The sequence below is a fragment of the Bubalus kerabau genome, chromosome 16 (assembly GCF_029407905.1).
Source record: "Bubalus kerabau isolate K-KA32 ecotype Philippines breed swamp buffalo chromosome 16, PCC_UOA_SB_1v2, whole genome shotgun sequence".
NCBI classification, from domain to species: Eukaryota; Metazoa; Chordata; class Mammalia; order Artiodactyla; family Bovidae; genus Bubalus; species Bubalus kerabau.
Genome location: NC_073639.1, coordinates 20967709 through 20984101, shown reverse-complemented (window position 1 = coordinate 20984101; position 16393 = coordinate 20967709). Strand labels below are relative to the sequence as shown.

Genomic DNA, 16393 nt, shown 5'->3' with positions numbered 1-16393 from the left:
CATGGACTGTATAGTCCATGGGGTCGCAAAGTGTCGGACATGACTGAGCAACTTTCACTTCACTTCAAAGAAGATTTTTAAATATTTTGTCCAATGTTTTTAAGTATTCTGTAGTTTGGAGATTTTCTTTGGCTATCTGATTCCTCATAATATATGGGAAAGACAATCCACTCCTCTGCTTCCTGTTAAGCAAGTCTCAGTGTTGTAGAACTACAAGAATGGGACGTTGCTGACTATGAGTCAGTTTTGGAAGGTACAACATCATAACAAATTTCACTTTTTAATTTTTTAAAAATAATTTTAGTTTATTTTTGCCTGCACTGGGTCTTTTTTTTATATACATTTATTTATTTTAATTGGAGGCTAATTACTTTACAATAGTGTAGTGGTTTTGCCATACTTTGACATGAATCCACCATGGGTGTACATGTGTTCCCCATCCTGAGCCCCCCTCCCACCTCCCTCCCCATCCCATCTTTGCATGAGTTTTCTCTAGTTGGGATGCTCAGGCTTCTCTTTGCCATGGCTTCAGTTGCTATGGAGCACGGGCTCTGGTCCATGGGCTGCAGTAGCTGCAGCTCATAGGCTCTAGAGCGTCTGCTCGATAGTTGGTGCGCAGGCTTAGTTGCTCCGTGGCATGTGGAATCTTCCTGGTCCAGGGATTGAACCCACGTTCTCTGCATTGGCAGGCAGATTCTTCTTATCCATTGTGCCATCAGCAAAGTCTGTAACTAATTTTATTTTGAAAGAATGAGTGTAGAGCCTAATACCTCACATTGGGATCTTAAGGCAAAGTGCTTTCTTTCACAACTAAAATTAGGCAACATTCCCTGGGACCCACCTTGTGGATGGTGTGTGTGTGTTTGCACATGTTCCTGCTTGGAGACTATGGTTGCATCCATCCTATTTCTGTCTCCGGATTAGAACTGTTCCTGTTCAGGGAGTGTTCCCTGACTAAACAGCGATCTTCCTATCAATCTAATAATATTCAACTTTCAGGGGTTTTTTGCTTTCCATTCCTGAGATTTTTGAGCAGTCTGGAGATGCCTGCCCATTTATGGAAGCAGCCCCAGGGTCTCTGGCAAAGGGGTTGGGAAACCCAACATTGTCAGCCCAAACTCTGGCCCTAAATAACATCCTCCCTTTTCTCCTCCTCCTCATTCCAAAAAAGACAGAAAAAGAAAGTAATATGAGGCAAATGGACCACTTCTGATTTTCTCGATTGTTCGGGAAAGGCTATGTGTTGTTAGGTGCACAGGGGTTTTGCTGGTGTGACACCAGGCCTGGGCCCAATCTTATTCCCGGGTCTAACTGTTGTGTTCTTGTATTCTGTAATTAACTTCTCTGAGCTCACATTTATTTATAGATATTGATGTTATTCCAAAGTCCTGAAATTTTTTTTTTTTTCCCTTAGAGATTTGAGACCCTTGGCTCCCGTTAGATCTATAATACCAATGACAGCTGTGTTGTGTGTACAGCGCTCATAGCAACCAAGGGCTGTGCCCGCCAATGAAAACTGGCTCTGGTTTCTCCCCTATTTAGTGAATGATCCTTAAGAACAAAGAAGGCAGGAACGTTGGAGCGAGGCACAGAATGAGGGCCTAGGTTGTGGGGGGAGGGGCATCATGACTACGATCTGACCTTCTGGATGTTTCCACAGGGGACAGAGTGGGAATGTCTTCCACAAAAGAAAGGTCTGAGGGCTTGGGCGAGTCTCATTGTTAACTTCTACACGTGTGTGCTTAGTCCCTCAGTTGTGCCTGACTCTTTGCAACCCTGTGGACTACAGCCCACCAGGCTCCACTGACCGTGGAATCTCCAGGCAAGAATACTGGAGTGGGCTGCCATGCCCTCCTCCAAGGGCTCTTCCCAACCCAGGGATCGAACCCAGGTCTCCTGCATAGCAGGCAGATTCTGTATCGACTGAGCCACCAGGGACCTGCCAGCAAATACCGGCTCCCCTCATACGCACGCCCCTCCCCGCCCCCCACCCACCGTTGGAGACTTTGGTGGTATTCTACCTGTGCCAGGGTATGCGACTGCAGATGGATGAAGGGACGTCTAAGCATGGTTTTTTTTTTAAGTCTTTATTGAATTTGTTGCAATACTACTTCTGCTTTGTGTTTTGTTTTTTTTGGCCCCAAGGCATGTGGGATCGAACCATCTCCTGATCTTTGATGGAGCGGAAAAGTCTCTTAATTTTTTTTGGTTGGTTGACCACCACTAAGTATGCATCTCTAGGAGATGTGTTCTGAAGTCTGAAAGTGGTCGTAGGCTTATGGGGGGGAGAGGCGCGGAGGGAAGGGAGACAGTTTAAAAGATATTTTTATTTATTTGACTGCACCACCTCATTGTTGCATCTAGTTCCCTGACCAGGAATCAACCCAGGGCCCCCTGTGTTGGGAGCGAGGAGTTTTAGCCACTGGATCACCAGGGAAGTCCCTCCCTGTTCCTTATGCTTACTGCCAAGAGCAGAGAGTCACTGTGAGACCTGAGGGTGACTCTACCAACCAGCGGGATGAAATACTGTGCAAACTAATTTCTGTTGTTGGATCCCTAAGAATGATGGAACCATGGTTCTAAAACATCTCAGAAATAACGAAACCTGTCTAGGTACTGAATTTCTTGTCAGTTGGTACCCTCACTCTATGTATAGTAATTATCACAGAGCCAAAATAACCCACTTCTTCCCCTATCAGGCCTGTTTCCCCAATCTGGTGGAACGAATCATTCAACCAAGGCGAGGAGATGAGTGGGAATGCTGACATTGGCGTAGAAAGGATTGTGAGACTTAGAAAAGAACTCAACACTTTTTCTTTCTTATTTGTTTGGCTGCACCGGGTCTTGTGTGGCATGCAAACTCAGTTGCAGCATGTGGGATCTAGTTCCCTGACCAGGGATCGAACCATAGCCCCCTGTATTGGGACCTACTGGACCACGAGGGAAGTCCCTAAACACATTTTCCTATGTTTTGAATAGCGATTTAGCAGCTAGTACTCCAAATATGGGCGCTAACAGTCTAGGAAACTGGGTGGTCAAGTTGGCCCAGCTGGCTTATTACAAAGCACTGCGGAGTTTTGCCTTCTCCATTCTTGAAACAATGAGTATACTGCATGGCTTCTTAAAAGCCCACGAAGTGGAGTGTCTAAAAGGGCAGCGCCTCTACTTCCTGAATGAATGGTAAATAAGCCATGTGGTCACCACTGTCTGCTACTTGACAGACAGGTGACTCTGAGGGCCCCTGGTGACTCTGTCACCCCGGTGACATCTCTGCTCCAGGGGACGTGGGCACCAGGCTGGCGGAGCAGGCTGTGCATGCGGCCCTTTTCCTGTTACAGCTGGAGCAGGGACAACACTCTGAAGTGGGAAACAAGGTCCAGCAGGTTTATTCTACCTCAAAGACCTACACATTCTCTGCAAGTGGTCTCATCCAGCACAGTGTTGAAAACTACAGCCCTTGACAGAGAGGAACAGTGATGACTTAGTGAAGACCTGCTTGGAAGTTGTTAATAGTTACCGTGTTTTGTACGAAGCCTTGTTCCAGCGGAGTTGCCCCTGGGACTTGGCTGCTGAAGTTCCTAACATGGTGAGAATGGGTCCCACTGAACACATTTCTCAGTCCAGGAGCCCCTGCTCTAGTGGAAGGACCATGGATGACGGAGTCAGGAGGGATGGCTTCCAGATCTTGGGTAATAGCTTCCACCCCAGATGGCAGCTTTGTTGGTGATCACAGGTGCTTGGGGAGATCAACCTTGTGATCGTGGAGGCATGAGCAAAATGGAGAGTGGCTCCCAATGTGGCACAGGCACAGTTCCCAACGATCTCCTTCAAATGTCCTCTGACCTAGGAATGAAGCATGGATTGGCCCCTGATGCTTTCCAGCCATTCACACAGCAGTGGTCACTTGGGCAGGAAGCAGCTCTGGGAGGCCAGGGCATCCAACATGGCTTGCTTGGCTTTTGCCAGCAAATAGTGTAGTGTTCACAGCCTCTGGAGGTGGGCCAGGCCAGGTGGAAGGCTTCCGTCATAAGTTGAACCACACCAGGCACGTACGACTTACCTGCCTCGAGGTGACACATTGGCATCTTGGATGGGCCGGACCCAGAGGCTCTGAGCCACACCAGGGCCTGCCTGGTGGGTGAAAACAACAAATAGGGTACCTCTCCCCTTTTTCATCTTCCTTTCCTACTTCCATAGGCTGGCATTCCCACCTTGCTAATGTGAACAAATTGCTGTTTAAAACCTGTTAGACGTGTACAAGTACGTATAAATGAGGACTTGCTGCCCCAGCCCATCTGGTGGGCTCCGCAGTGTAACCTTCTTTAGGGTGATCTGCCCACTGGTAGCTCAGATCAAGTGTTCGGTTCCTACCCAACAACATTTCAAGAGACTTCAGCAGCCATTCTTCTGCTGAGCTGCTCGAAATCTATATTGTTTTCAATTTTTAATTTTCAGCATGTGGGACCTTAGTTCTCCAACCAGGGATTGAACCCGCACCCTCTGCATTGGAAGCACAGAGTCTTAACCATTGGACCTCCAGGGAACTCCCTCAAAATCTTTTTAATTACTTCACTTAGAGGCACAGAGCTAAGAGGAGGTCTACCTGGCATTTGACTTACCCGAGAGAGATAAAGAAGTTATTAAAATCTCTTGTTCTTTGAACACAATCATGACAGCGATAAATATGGATGTTTTCTCACCCACAGTTCCACCGTGGAATCCCAGATGAGGTTACAGTTAGGTAAAGGATGACACAAACATACGCCTCAGGTTCCATTTTATTAAAAAACAAAACCAAACAAAATTTTGCAATGGAATTTCCTGGAATTCACAATCCTTTTCAAATTTTCATAACTGCATGTTTTTTGAACTTTACAGAAGAACACGATTGCACTTATTTACATGATAGTCTTCTATATAATAAAAAGAGCCATGTTGTATGATTGAATGATTCCAATTATTATCCTTAATATCTTATCATTAGCCTGTATGAGACAACAGCTTCTGCTCTCCAAGCACATAGAGAATAGAAAAAATCAAAATAAAAGTTGTGTCTCCTAATAGAAGACAATTCCTGTTAAAGATGGTTTCTTTTAAACTTCTGTGTATTTCAAGAGGGATATAAAGTGCTTTAGAAGGAGTAAGGTAGGTGCCTGAGGTGGGGAAGAAGAAAAAGAGATTTATACAGAAAAAAACAAAATGAAACTCAATAACTACACCATCTGAACTAATCATTTAAATATGCCTGTGACTTGTATAGAAGATAATGTTTGGGTAGAACAGCTACATAATTCACTACTAAAATTTTTTTTTTTAACAATTAAGAACAAACCAAAGTCCAAATAAGAAGTTACTGGTGAAAATGCCGTGGGGAGTAACTTTGGTGATTTTGAGTCATGTGGCAAATAAAACAAGGAACAGTCTCATAATCTGAGTATTGTGAGAATGAGTTAGGGACCATTATACGTGGGATCTTCAGACCTCAAGGGGCCGCTGAGTAAAATTCTAACAGTGATGTCATTCGTTTTACAATGAAAGCGCTTAATCTGTGTTGGCAGGGGGTGGGGGGTGGGTAATAAATCCACTGAATTTTTTTCTTGTTAGTAGGAAGGGACTAGACATTGACTTAAGATGTCATGTCTGAACTATTTCTGAATGGTAAATTCATTCTTTGTAGGAGATTTTTTTCCCCCCAACGGAAATAATAATATCCTACCTAAAGAGGTTAAAATAAGTTGGTTTTTCTTTCCTTTTCACATTGCTGAGCTGTCAGTTGCTGGTCTTGATCTGCAGTCCACAGAATCAGTGTCTTGTATATACTGCTTGGGAGGCTCTTCCCAGAAACTAGAACAATCATCCTTCCAGCTTGTGAACATTTAGAAGAATAACACCCATTATTTTTTCAAGAAATGAATGGAATGTAACTTTTCACAAGTACAAAATTACTTCAAGTTTTCTAAATATAAGGGACATCTCACTATAAAAATAACAACCCCTCCCTCCCCTCCCCCACCTCGACATCTCTTTCTAATTATAAAATGGTACAACCATTTCAGATTACTAATGTGAAAGCAGGAAGTAAATATATTATGTACACGTACAAACACGTCAGTATCTCACACCATTTACATTCATGTGAAAGAAATCTGTTTATTGATCTTCCTTTGCAATTTGACAAGAAAAAAGTTGAGATACTGTTACAAAACAATGAGGCCCTTGTCTTAGAACTCTGTACAAACATTCCAGCCAGAGGCATCTCCTTTGCAAACAGAGCAAACAATATTCTTTCAACATTTTGTGGAAGAAGGGGGCTGCTGACAGAGAGATGTTCCATGGGACCCTCCTCCAGTTTTCAGAGTTTGTGACGTTCCTCCCTATTTTGACAAAAGTGGACCAAATTCTCAACTACTGAGGAAACTACAATAAAAGGCAAATCACTACTAGTTGTTGAGGAAATGGTGACTCTCGTCAGATGAGCTGGCTGAAAGGATAATGGTGAGGATTCCAGCAGAGGGCACCCTGCTCCCTTGCAATAACATCCCGTTTAACACTAAGTACCGTAGACGCCAACGCAAACACAGACTGAAGAGTCCTTAAGTTAATAGTCCTGCCATTGCTTCACGATCCATTACCACAGGCAAAGTTTGGTATTTTCTTCAAAAGAGCAGGATATGCTATAATTAACTAGCTCTTATACACGAAAATTCTTTGGCTATTTAAAATCTTCACATTCTCAAAGAGAACAATATTCTGAGTTCAATAAAGCGCTCAATTTGTCTGAAACTTCTGAGGGAAAAGGAGCCTAAGCACTCGACTGTCAAGATGGTGCAGTAGTAAGGCCATGATGCTTTTTTTTTTTTTCAGATTTCTGGATTTCATAAGAGAAATCCAGCCTGCAAGAGAAAACCCCCTCAGATTTCATTCACAGTTTCATTCGACCAAGTGAACCAACTTCACTTTTATTTATGAGCACATTGGGAAAAAGTTACACTAGCCACTGGAAGAAACATGTGTCCATTGGGATGGTGGACACATGTTTGGATGGTCTTTGGTTTATACAGTACACATGGTCCCCATCTGATGTTCTCTGCTTCTCCAAGTCTTTCACTTCAGTAAGGATGACAAGACCACCGATGTCCTGCCAAGCAACGACTTTAGGTGACTCAGAATGAGCTACCTTCTCCATGGGTTTTCTCCCTCCCTCTCTTCAGACCTACAGAGCCTCTGGAGAGATACATGTTTTTGACTTATTATTATCCTCAACAAATATTTGTCCAGTGGCCAGAGACAGAATGGCTTGGTGGTAAATGCAAATGTTAACAGTAGCACAAGGATAAGAAGGTCTTTAATCACGGAGATTTCTGGAGAAGCCACTTGATCATGAAGCACTCAAGACAGGCATCATTTAGAGGACAGTAAAGAGAGATGTAAATAACCTCAGCAGCTCCTTTGCAGAATGAGAGGGGTTTGCAATTAAAGGACTTGATAATGAAGAGTCTACATCCAGGATCTGGATGCACTGCTTGAGTTTTGGGATGATTAATTTAGTGACACCCAAAGGTCAAAGAGCACAGTGTGGCTACTCATCTGTGGGTCTTTATAAATTACAAGGGGCCTGGAGTCATGAGATGGGGGGGGAGGGCAGGAAGGTAAGAGGTAAGTGATGAGAAATGCACAACTGCTTCTCAGAATTAATTTATTTTTCAGATAATCCCAACCTTCTTTGCAATCAGGAGTGTTTAACTCACAAGTGTTAAACTCCTTAAGACGAACACAAGCCCCCAAAGAGGTCAGCTCTAAAACTGGAGGATTTTAGTTTTAAATCCTCTGATTTAAAAGTGATTCAGGAAGAGCATCCATGTACTTTCCCTGCCATCTTCTTTTCTAACTCCCTGTGGGTAAAAGCATCCCTGTGCATGAGCGCTTAGTTACTCAGTCGTGTCAGACTCTTTGCGACCCTCTAAACTATAGCCCAGCAGGGTCCTCTGTCCATGGGATTTTTCAGGCAAGAATACTGGAGTGGGTTGCCATTTCCTCCTCCAGGGAATCTTCCCGACCCAGGAATCGAACTGGCATCTCCTGCATCTCCTGCATTGCAGGAGGATTCTTTACCCGCTGAGTCATCAGGAAGCCGTATCCTCACCACCTTTTAATTGCCCTCATCAAAAGTACTGTTTAGTTCTGGCCATGCAAATAACACAGAGGGAGTTCTGTGATGCAGGGCACCTCACAAGGAACTACGCGTCCCTCACTTTGGGGGAATGGTTTCTTTTTGCTTCTTTTTCAGTCTCGAGGAAGAAGTGGCCTCTCAGATCACTTACAAAGAGCAAGTTCTTGTGCCGAGATGTTAAGAAGCAGGAGTGGACATCGGATACGGTACAGCCCATGTGTTTTTCCAAGAAATCCAAACCCTGGGGGCCTGTGGTGGACTGAGAAGGTCGCACATGCTGGGGGTGGAAGATAACAGATTAGACAGCATTCTGGAATTGTTACCTTGCCATTATTTGCCTCGGAGACTTTTCTGGAAAGGAAGTCTTTTTTTTTTTTTTTTTAAGGCAAAGCTAGAGGTGGTCTGTGATAAAATTAGTGACATGAGAAGTGAAAATGAGGCAAACTCCACTACAGAGGAAGTTAATTTGCTTTTATAGTCAACTGGTTTTCCTCATCAGAAGTGCAGAGATAGATTCTGCCACACAATAAAAAGAAGAAAAACGTCAACAACAGGAGGGACGGTAATCACAATAACAACACCTCCTCAGATCCACTAAGGGTTTTCTGTCCTGAAAGATGGGAAAAGGATGCATGTGGGGGTGTGCAGACAAAGAAAGAGATAGGCAGTCAGAGAGGCAGAGAGAGACACACCCAGACAAAAAAGGAAAGAAATCTAAATGAAAGTATTATTAAAAAATGCTACCAGAAATGGCCTCAGAGGCTCTATTACCACAGAGAGTTGGAGCCTCCCTCCACAGAGGGTGTGACTCTCTCTGTGGTTTTCTGAAAGGGTTTTGCTTTGATGAGGTTTCTTTGTTTTCAGTCCAGGTGATGCCTTCAACAGACAACTAAATGCTCTGCAAGAATTTTCATCTCGACTTGATGAACGTGATGGTAGTAAGAATCCAAGACAGGCTGTCTGTCATCGTTTTTGGTTCTGAAAGGATGTCAGCTTCAGGAATGTCAGAGCACTAGCAGAAGTAGCCTGGGTACCATGGGTTGGGATGACCGAATCCAGACCCAGGAGCATGCAGGATGTTTCCAGCAGAATGAGGGAAAACAAAACAGAGAAACCTCTTTGACCTATGACTGATTCATGTTGCTGTATGGCAGAGGCTAACACAATATTGTAAAGCAATTATCCCCCAATTAAAAACAAAACAAAAAAACACCCTCTTTGCCTCCATGGTCATGATTATTACTCAGTGACGTCAGAAAAGGTAGATGCCTTTGCTACTTTTAACTTTCTACCTTCTCCAAGCTCTCCATCACTCCCTGCCAGGATGACAGAGTTGACACTTTAGGGGTGATCCAAACCTAGAGATGAAATCAAAATATCGATACTCTATTCATGATCGAAGCTCAGTTCTGCCCAAAGGGACCAGCCACACAGGATGCAGCAATTCCTAGAGGGGGCTCTAAATTACTCTGAGGGAATGGGGATGCTCGTTTTCTTGCCCACCTCCTTGGGGCTGAAGGGGGATGTTTACTTCTGAGTTGAGAGCTGGTTTCTGAGTTTCAGGGCATCATAATTCACCAACTTGAGGCTGGAAAGTCACAAGCTCCTAAGACTTCTCCTGTATTGAGAAGGCCACACAGAGTCTCGTGTTTGGAGTCAGTATGTACCTTGCCACTTTTTCCTCCCAAATCCATGCATTTTAGCCAAAGTGATGGGGCTAGGGGCCACTGGGACTAGGAAAAGACCATCTGCAGGGGGACCAGGGGTGGAAGTAAATCTGCAGTACTAGAATATGGAATTCTGTTTGGCTCCTGAATGCCACACATCCGTCCAAGGGTGGATGTGAAGGATATAATTTTGTCTCAGCACCAAACCAACATGCTTTGGGTGACTTCTTTAAAAAACAAACAAACAAAAAAACTGGTCAAGGAAGTAACAGCAAATGGTCATGGACAATTGTGGTAAGGTTAAACAGACCCAGTAAAAATTTCAGGAAGGATGTTCTGAATATTTATCCGTTATAAGACAAGTGGGTCTCTGGGCCTCTCATTAGGCGACCTGGGTGGGATCCAGTTCTCTCTAGTGGTAATTAGGTTTTAACCCCTTTTATTTGTAAGGGTCAGAGAATCTTGGGAGAACATTGGAGAAGCTCTAGCCCTGTGTTCTCCAAGATGACAATGAACCACGTGTGGCTGCTGAGGACTGGAGCATTAGCCAGTCCAAATGGACAGCTGAGTGACTGTCAAACACACGCTGCCTTTAGTAGACTTAGTATGAAAAAGAATGCCAAGTATTTCATGAATACTTTTTATACTAATTACCTGTGGAAACAGTAACGTTGGAACAAAGAAGTATATTATGGAAATTACTCTTACCTGTTTTCTTTCGCTTTTTAAAAATGTGGCCAGTAGGAAATTTGCAATTACATGTGGGACTTCTACTATATTTCTATTGGAGAGTGCTGGTCTAGACCCTACGGAAAAATGCACATCAAGTCTGCAGATGCTTCAAGAGGGTTCCCACGTCCTTTGATACTTTCTATGAGCCACGGGGGGCCCAGGTCAGGGTTTATTCTTTGGGAGGATGATCTGTGTGGGAATGGCTCTTTCCATTTTTTTTTTAACCCTTCCATGCCAGTTAATTATTATTCTTTTTTCTTAAAATTAACAAAGTCATGGGAAAATTCTTCAGAAATACGTCTTTGGTAAAGGAGAACCTTCTAGACTCACGGAGCTTGCAGCAGAACCTTCCTAGGGTCAGGTCCATGGACTCAGCTCTGCCACCTGGGCTCGTCATCACCTAGGCAGCATCTTTTTGGGGCTGCTGGGCTATGGCACACATAAGCAACCAATTCCTGATCTACCTGGTCACTAGCAGGAAGAGAGAACACCCACCAATCCTAAAGGCATTTTCTCTCTGGGCATGGGATCCAATTTATATAATTATCCTCTTCATTCCCTTTGACTTAATACCAAACTTTGTTTTGGACAAAGTGGACTGAAGGAGGGGTAGGTGGTACAGGCCTTTGCTGACCTAGAAAAAGAAATACCTTGAGATGAAGAATTCCACACTGAGAACGAGGATTTGAAGGTATCCAGAGACTGCAGACTCTGTGACTAAGTGTGGCTTTTTAAAGCAAGGCAAAACAAAGCAACTCCTCCTTGGCCTTAGAACTTCCATTATTTAGACAGTCAGTCTCAGCCACACAGGCGTGCTGAGTCTCAAAAAGCTGTTGTTATATGTTACATGTCAAGTAACTCTGCCTGCCCAAGGTAGAAAGTCTGCTGCGTGTCATCACTCACCGCTAAAAATGGGTCCCCCTGGCAAAATGCTCATTAGTGGTCCTAAGACTGGCAGGAGCCTCGGGCATCATCTTGTTAAACACCTTCTCTTTACAGATGCTGAAGCCGAGGCCCAGCAAGCACGCGGCTCATCTCCGCCTCCTGACTCCGGATTCAGCACTGCCTTTATTCTTCCCTGCCTTGGACACTCTGGATTTCACGACAGGAAGTGTTGGACTCCTACAGAGATGTGACATTTCTGAAGGTGGTGACCATTTTCTCTGCCTTTGCTGCCTACTTAGAAAGTATCAAATAGGAAATCGTTAAAGGCAGAGAAAAAAGCGCCTTCAGGGGTCTCCCTTGACATCTACACCGTGTTCCAGCAGGCAGCACAGTTTTACAGCAGAACCAAACTCTGTTTTTGCACGAGGATGAGTGTGGCAAGGCAGAAGGGCCTCATCACATACGTAAATAACTCAACGAGAGAAGCGTTCTTTCCCAGGTAACCCATGCCCAGCAGCCTGGCCTTTCACAGATGTCGAGGTGATCCATCTAATGGTCCAGAGAAACAATGTACAACTGCCTTAGTCATCCACGCATCTGGAGAGTCTCGAATGTATTACAAAATCGCCCACTGAAAAAATAGCACATCTCTGTCATAGTTACAAAAAAAGAATAAAAACATAAAGAGTTTAAAAACACCAGGTGGATTTTCAGAATTCATTTTGATACCTCGTTTCCTCTCCCTCTGACTTTGTCTCTCAGTCAGGAGAAACTTGATTTTAACAATTCCCACGCTGTACTTTTAAGATCGAGTCTTCTATTACACTCCACCTCCCACCTCCCACTTGGTATCTGGACGCACTCGGGGGAGCCCTGGGAAGCAGTTTCCTAAGGATTCACCTAAATCCTTCCTCGAGGTCTGGTGAGGTTGAACAGAAGTGTACTGGAATTAAAGTAAGACCTGGATGCTCTGTGTTGGATCCAAAGATGCTTGGATCTTTTCCAAAGCTTCCATCTCCTGCAGGACCCACTTGTGGAGGTAACAAGAGATTGTCGTAGCCTTGGGGAAACCAATGCAACAGACGGTTCACTTTCAGGAAGGGTATGTGGTATCTGGTTTGAAAATTAGGCTTGTCGTCCCAGTGACGGACAAGCCCTACAGCCACTTGGAATGGCGCTAATGCTCCAAGAGGGAAATTGTGATTTCAGCATTTCAGTCAAAGACTGCTAAGACCCAGAAGGATTGACGTGCCTCCCTAGAGCTTCCTCCTCAAGTCACGTGAGTCCTTAACAGAGCTGGGCAAGTGGAAGCCAGGGTGTGTAGTGAAAAACATGAGCAGTGGCCTCCGCAGATTCAGAGCTTGGTGTTGGGCTCTCTGGCAGCTGGGAGTTTTAAGACCCACTTAAAAGAACTTAGATTCTAAACGAAAGCTGGCCTTAGACTGTTTCAAGGTGCCAAGGCACTTCCCAAAGCCATGCACACTTCATGCTGAGAGGTCAAGGCCATTAATCTCAGAGATGGAATACAAACTGGTCAGAGCAGGAACTGATGCTTCTAAACAGAACTCCGCACGAAAGCTGGAGTGAATCAAAGGAAACACAAAGGAGTGAACATAAAGTAAACTACACATAGTCCTTAAAAAGAAACCGACGAAGAAATCAACCACATTCCCCAAACAGGAAAACAAGACCCCAGGAAAAACTGAAATGAAACCAAGAAGCCCTAAGAGTGTCCTTTCAGTCTGTTTCGGGAACTTCTGAAGTGTGTGTCTACAAGGACATGAGAGAGAAAATCAGCTTTCAGCTTCCCAGGTGCCAAGGCCAGGGCCTGCTGCAGAGACGGAGAAATTGCATCCTGATGAACGTGACTTTGGATATTGCTTTGCGGTACCATTCTTGAGTGGAGCGCCCTGGAGTTGCCAAGGTGTTCTGGAGATGTTGAGTGCCGGGTCCAATCTTGGGGCACTCCTCCCTCCCTTCCCCTCGCATCCTACCATCCCTCTTCTCTCTATTTGCCGTTTCAAGATTTCACCTCTTCGCAGTCTTGGTCAGTGGAAAGTTCTACATCAGACAGTCCAACCTCCATCGCCATGATCAGTGAGATATCAGAATCACTGCTTATAGCTGGCTCCTGCTCACCTGAGGGGGAAACAAAGTTCATGGTGAACACTGAGCTACGTCTTCAGAGGCTTAATATGGTTGCCTTTAATAAATAACATTTCATTGGTGCCAAAGTCATGGTGGTACAGTGGCTAGCATAGCTGCCTTCCATTTCACTGAAGCTCAAGAGAAGGTATCAGGAAAATCGCCTAGTTTGTAAAAAATAAATACATAAGAAAAAAGTCTAGCTATCTTATGCTAAGGGCATGTGTGGTAAGTCACATCAATTTGTGATCCCACAGACTGTAGCCCACGAGGCTCCTCTGTCCATGGGATTCTCCAGGCAAGAATACTGGTGTGGGTTGCCATGCGCTCCTCCAGGGGATCTTTCTGACCTAGGGATCAAACCTGCATCTCTTATGTCTCCTGCAGGGGCAGGTGGGTTCTTTACTGCCAGTGCCAACTGGGAAGCCCTTCTCACACTATGAAAAGATGTATCTTATAAGTATATATCTAAGGAGGAAAAAATACACTGAATATCTCTAAGTAGGGAAACAAATTCTATATGGAAAAGCAGTTGAACAATTCACAGATGAAACGACCGATAAATGTGTATAAAATTTTTCAGAATATTAAAAACATGAATAAGATCAAAGGTATATGTCACCCTGGGGAACTTCCCTGGTGGTCTAGTGGTTAAGACTTTGCACTTCCATTACAGGGGGCACTGGTTTGATCCCTAGTCAGGGAACTAAGATCCTGCATGCTGCATGGTGGTCAGAAAAAAAAAGTATTATGTCATGCTGGGAATATTTGTAAAAAATTCACTGAGGGTTGTATTCTTAACGTACAGAGAACTTTTAAATAAGAAAAACTAAGAGTCCAACAGAAAAAATGGGTAAAGCTTACTGTTACACAATTCACAAAAGAATGCAATACAATTGACCAATAAATATCAGGTAAAAAGGAGCTACTCCTTTTTGTTTTGAAATCTTCACTCTTTAAAAAAGACTGTATTACACTCGTTGCGGTAGATATTTTGATCAACTGCATTCAGAACTGTGAAATTTTCACCCTGTAATTTCATTTCCATAGTATATTACAGAGAAATAATCAGAGATGCAAAAATATCCATTTAAGCATTATTTATAGCAGCAAAACATTGCAAGTAACAAAGCCTAACAATAAAAAATATCTCAGTAAACTATGTTACTTCTAAAAGACAATCTTCTTGTTATAATTATTAAAGTGATATTTCCAAAGAGTCTGTATTTACAGAAGAAAATGCTCCCAGTAAATGAAAACAGAAGTATTCAAAGCTTTATGTGCAGTGAAGTCAACAGAGAAAGTCAACTGGAAGTAAGAAAGCCAACAATATTAATAAGAGTTGTCTCAAATTTGGGGATTTATAATTATTTTCTTTTCTTTAAAAAATTTAGCTTTACTCCTAAACATGCTTCAGTGAACATATATCATTCATTCACTCAACATATAATTGAGTCCCTATTATATGTTAAGAATTGTGCTAGCTGTAGGGATATAGGGGTGAAAATGAGGCAATTTCAGTCCTCAAGGAGCTTACTGTCCAGTAGGCAGGCAGACCATTGACTTGTCAATTACACCCCAACATGATAAGCTCTTTGTTGTAAGATGTACCTGGTGTTATAGGAGGTAAGGGCGCTACATAACCATTTGCTGAGTCTAAGAAAGCTTTCCACTGGCTGCCATGTCTAAACTGAGTCCTATAGGGTAACTTGTATTTCAGCCAGACGAATGAGAAGGATGAATCTTTTAAGCACTAGCAATAGCACGTACAGACGGTTGGAGTTGATAGACAGCTTTGTGCAGACATCAGACTGTATTTAAACATGACTGGGATGCAAAGGCAAGCTAGGGAGTATGAACAGGGGAGGCTGGGGAGCTCAGCTGCCTATAATAGAAAGTGTTAGTTGCTCACTTGCGTCTGACTCTTTGTGACCCAATGGACTATAGCCCACCAGGCTCCTCTGTTCGTGGGATTCTCCCAGGCAAGAATACTGGAGTGGGTTGCCATTCCCTCTCCAGGGGATCTTCCTGATCCAGGGATCAAACCTTGGTCTCCTGCATTGCAGGCAGATTCTTCACCATCTGAACCACCAGGGAAGCCTATCAGTTCAGTTCAGTTCAGTTGCTCAGTCGTGTCCGACTCTTTGCGACCCCATGAATCGCAGCCTATAAGGCAGCTTTAAAACCAGAAGATCTTGTATGTTCCATTACCCTACAGAAGAAACATGCAATTAAAAGACCAACAAAATATCTAAGTACTAAAGAATGCAGATGGTTATAATACTTTTGCTCTCATAATCACTGATATAATTTCTTCATGTTGAGGTACAGTTAAGAAAAAATAAATATGAGTTTCATGAAGGGTAGTGAATTTTCAAATGTTTACAAGGAGACAAACAGAGAACTGACACAGAGTTATGGTCTTAAGAATCAGTTTTAGAGAAATAAAGTATCTCACAGGGGTGTAGCCAACCTAAAGACTGAGATCTAAAATGTTTCTTAGACCCAAAAGTGCATGAGGTTCACATAACTATAGACACATCAATGGGTAGAATAAAGCTTTGGAGACAGATCTTGGGTAGAAGTATTTAGCTTTGTCAATGGTGGCATTCAACAAATTTTCAGGGGACTTCTCTGGTGGTCCACTGGTTAACAATCTGCCTTGCAATGCAGGGGACACAGGCTTGATCCTTTGTTGCGGAACTAGGATCCCACATGCCAGGGAGCAACTCAGTCTGAGCGCTGCAACTAGAGAGTCCGTGAGCTTCAATGAAAGATCCCACGTGCCACAACT

General features: G+C 43.6%; 1 protein-coding gene across 2 annotated transcripts in view; it reads right to left on the bottom strand.

Annotated features, from left to right (window-relative positions):
• Window positions 1–2712: 2712 nt before the first annotated feature.
• RNF150 (ring finger protein 150) overlaps window positions 2713–16393 on the bottom strand; it is a 285623-nt gene continuing 271942 nt past the window's right edge. The window contains exon 7 of one of the 2 annotated variants that reach the window (XM_055549671.1): window positions 2713–13593. In XM_055549671.1, coding sequence (XP_055405646.1) covers window positions 13475–13593 — 119 coding nt within the window. In that variant the 3' untranslated portion in view covers window positions 2713–13474. Of the gene's footprint in view, window positions 13594–15475; window positions 15812–16393 lie in introns of those variants that run through there. The other variant, XM_055549672.1, reaches the window with a different exon arrangement.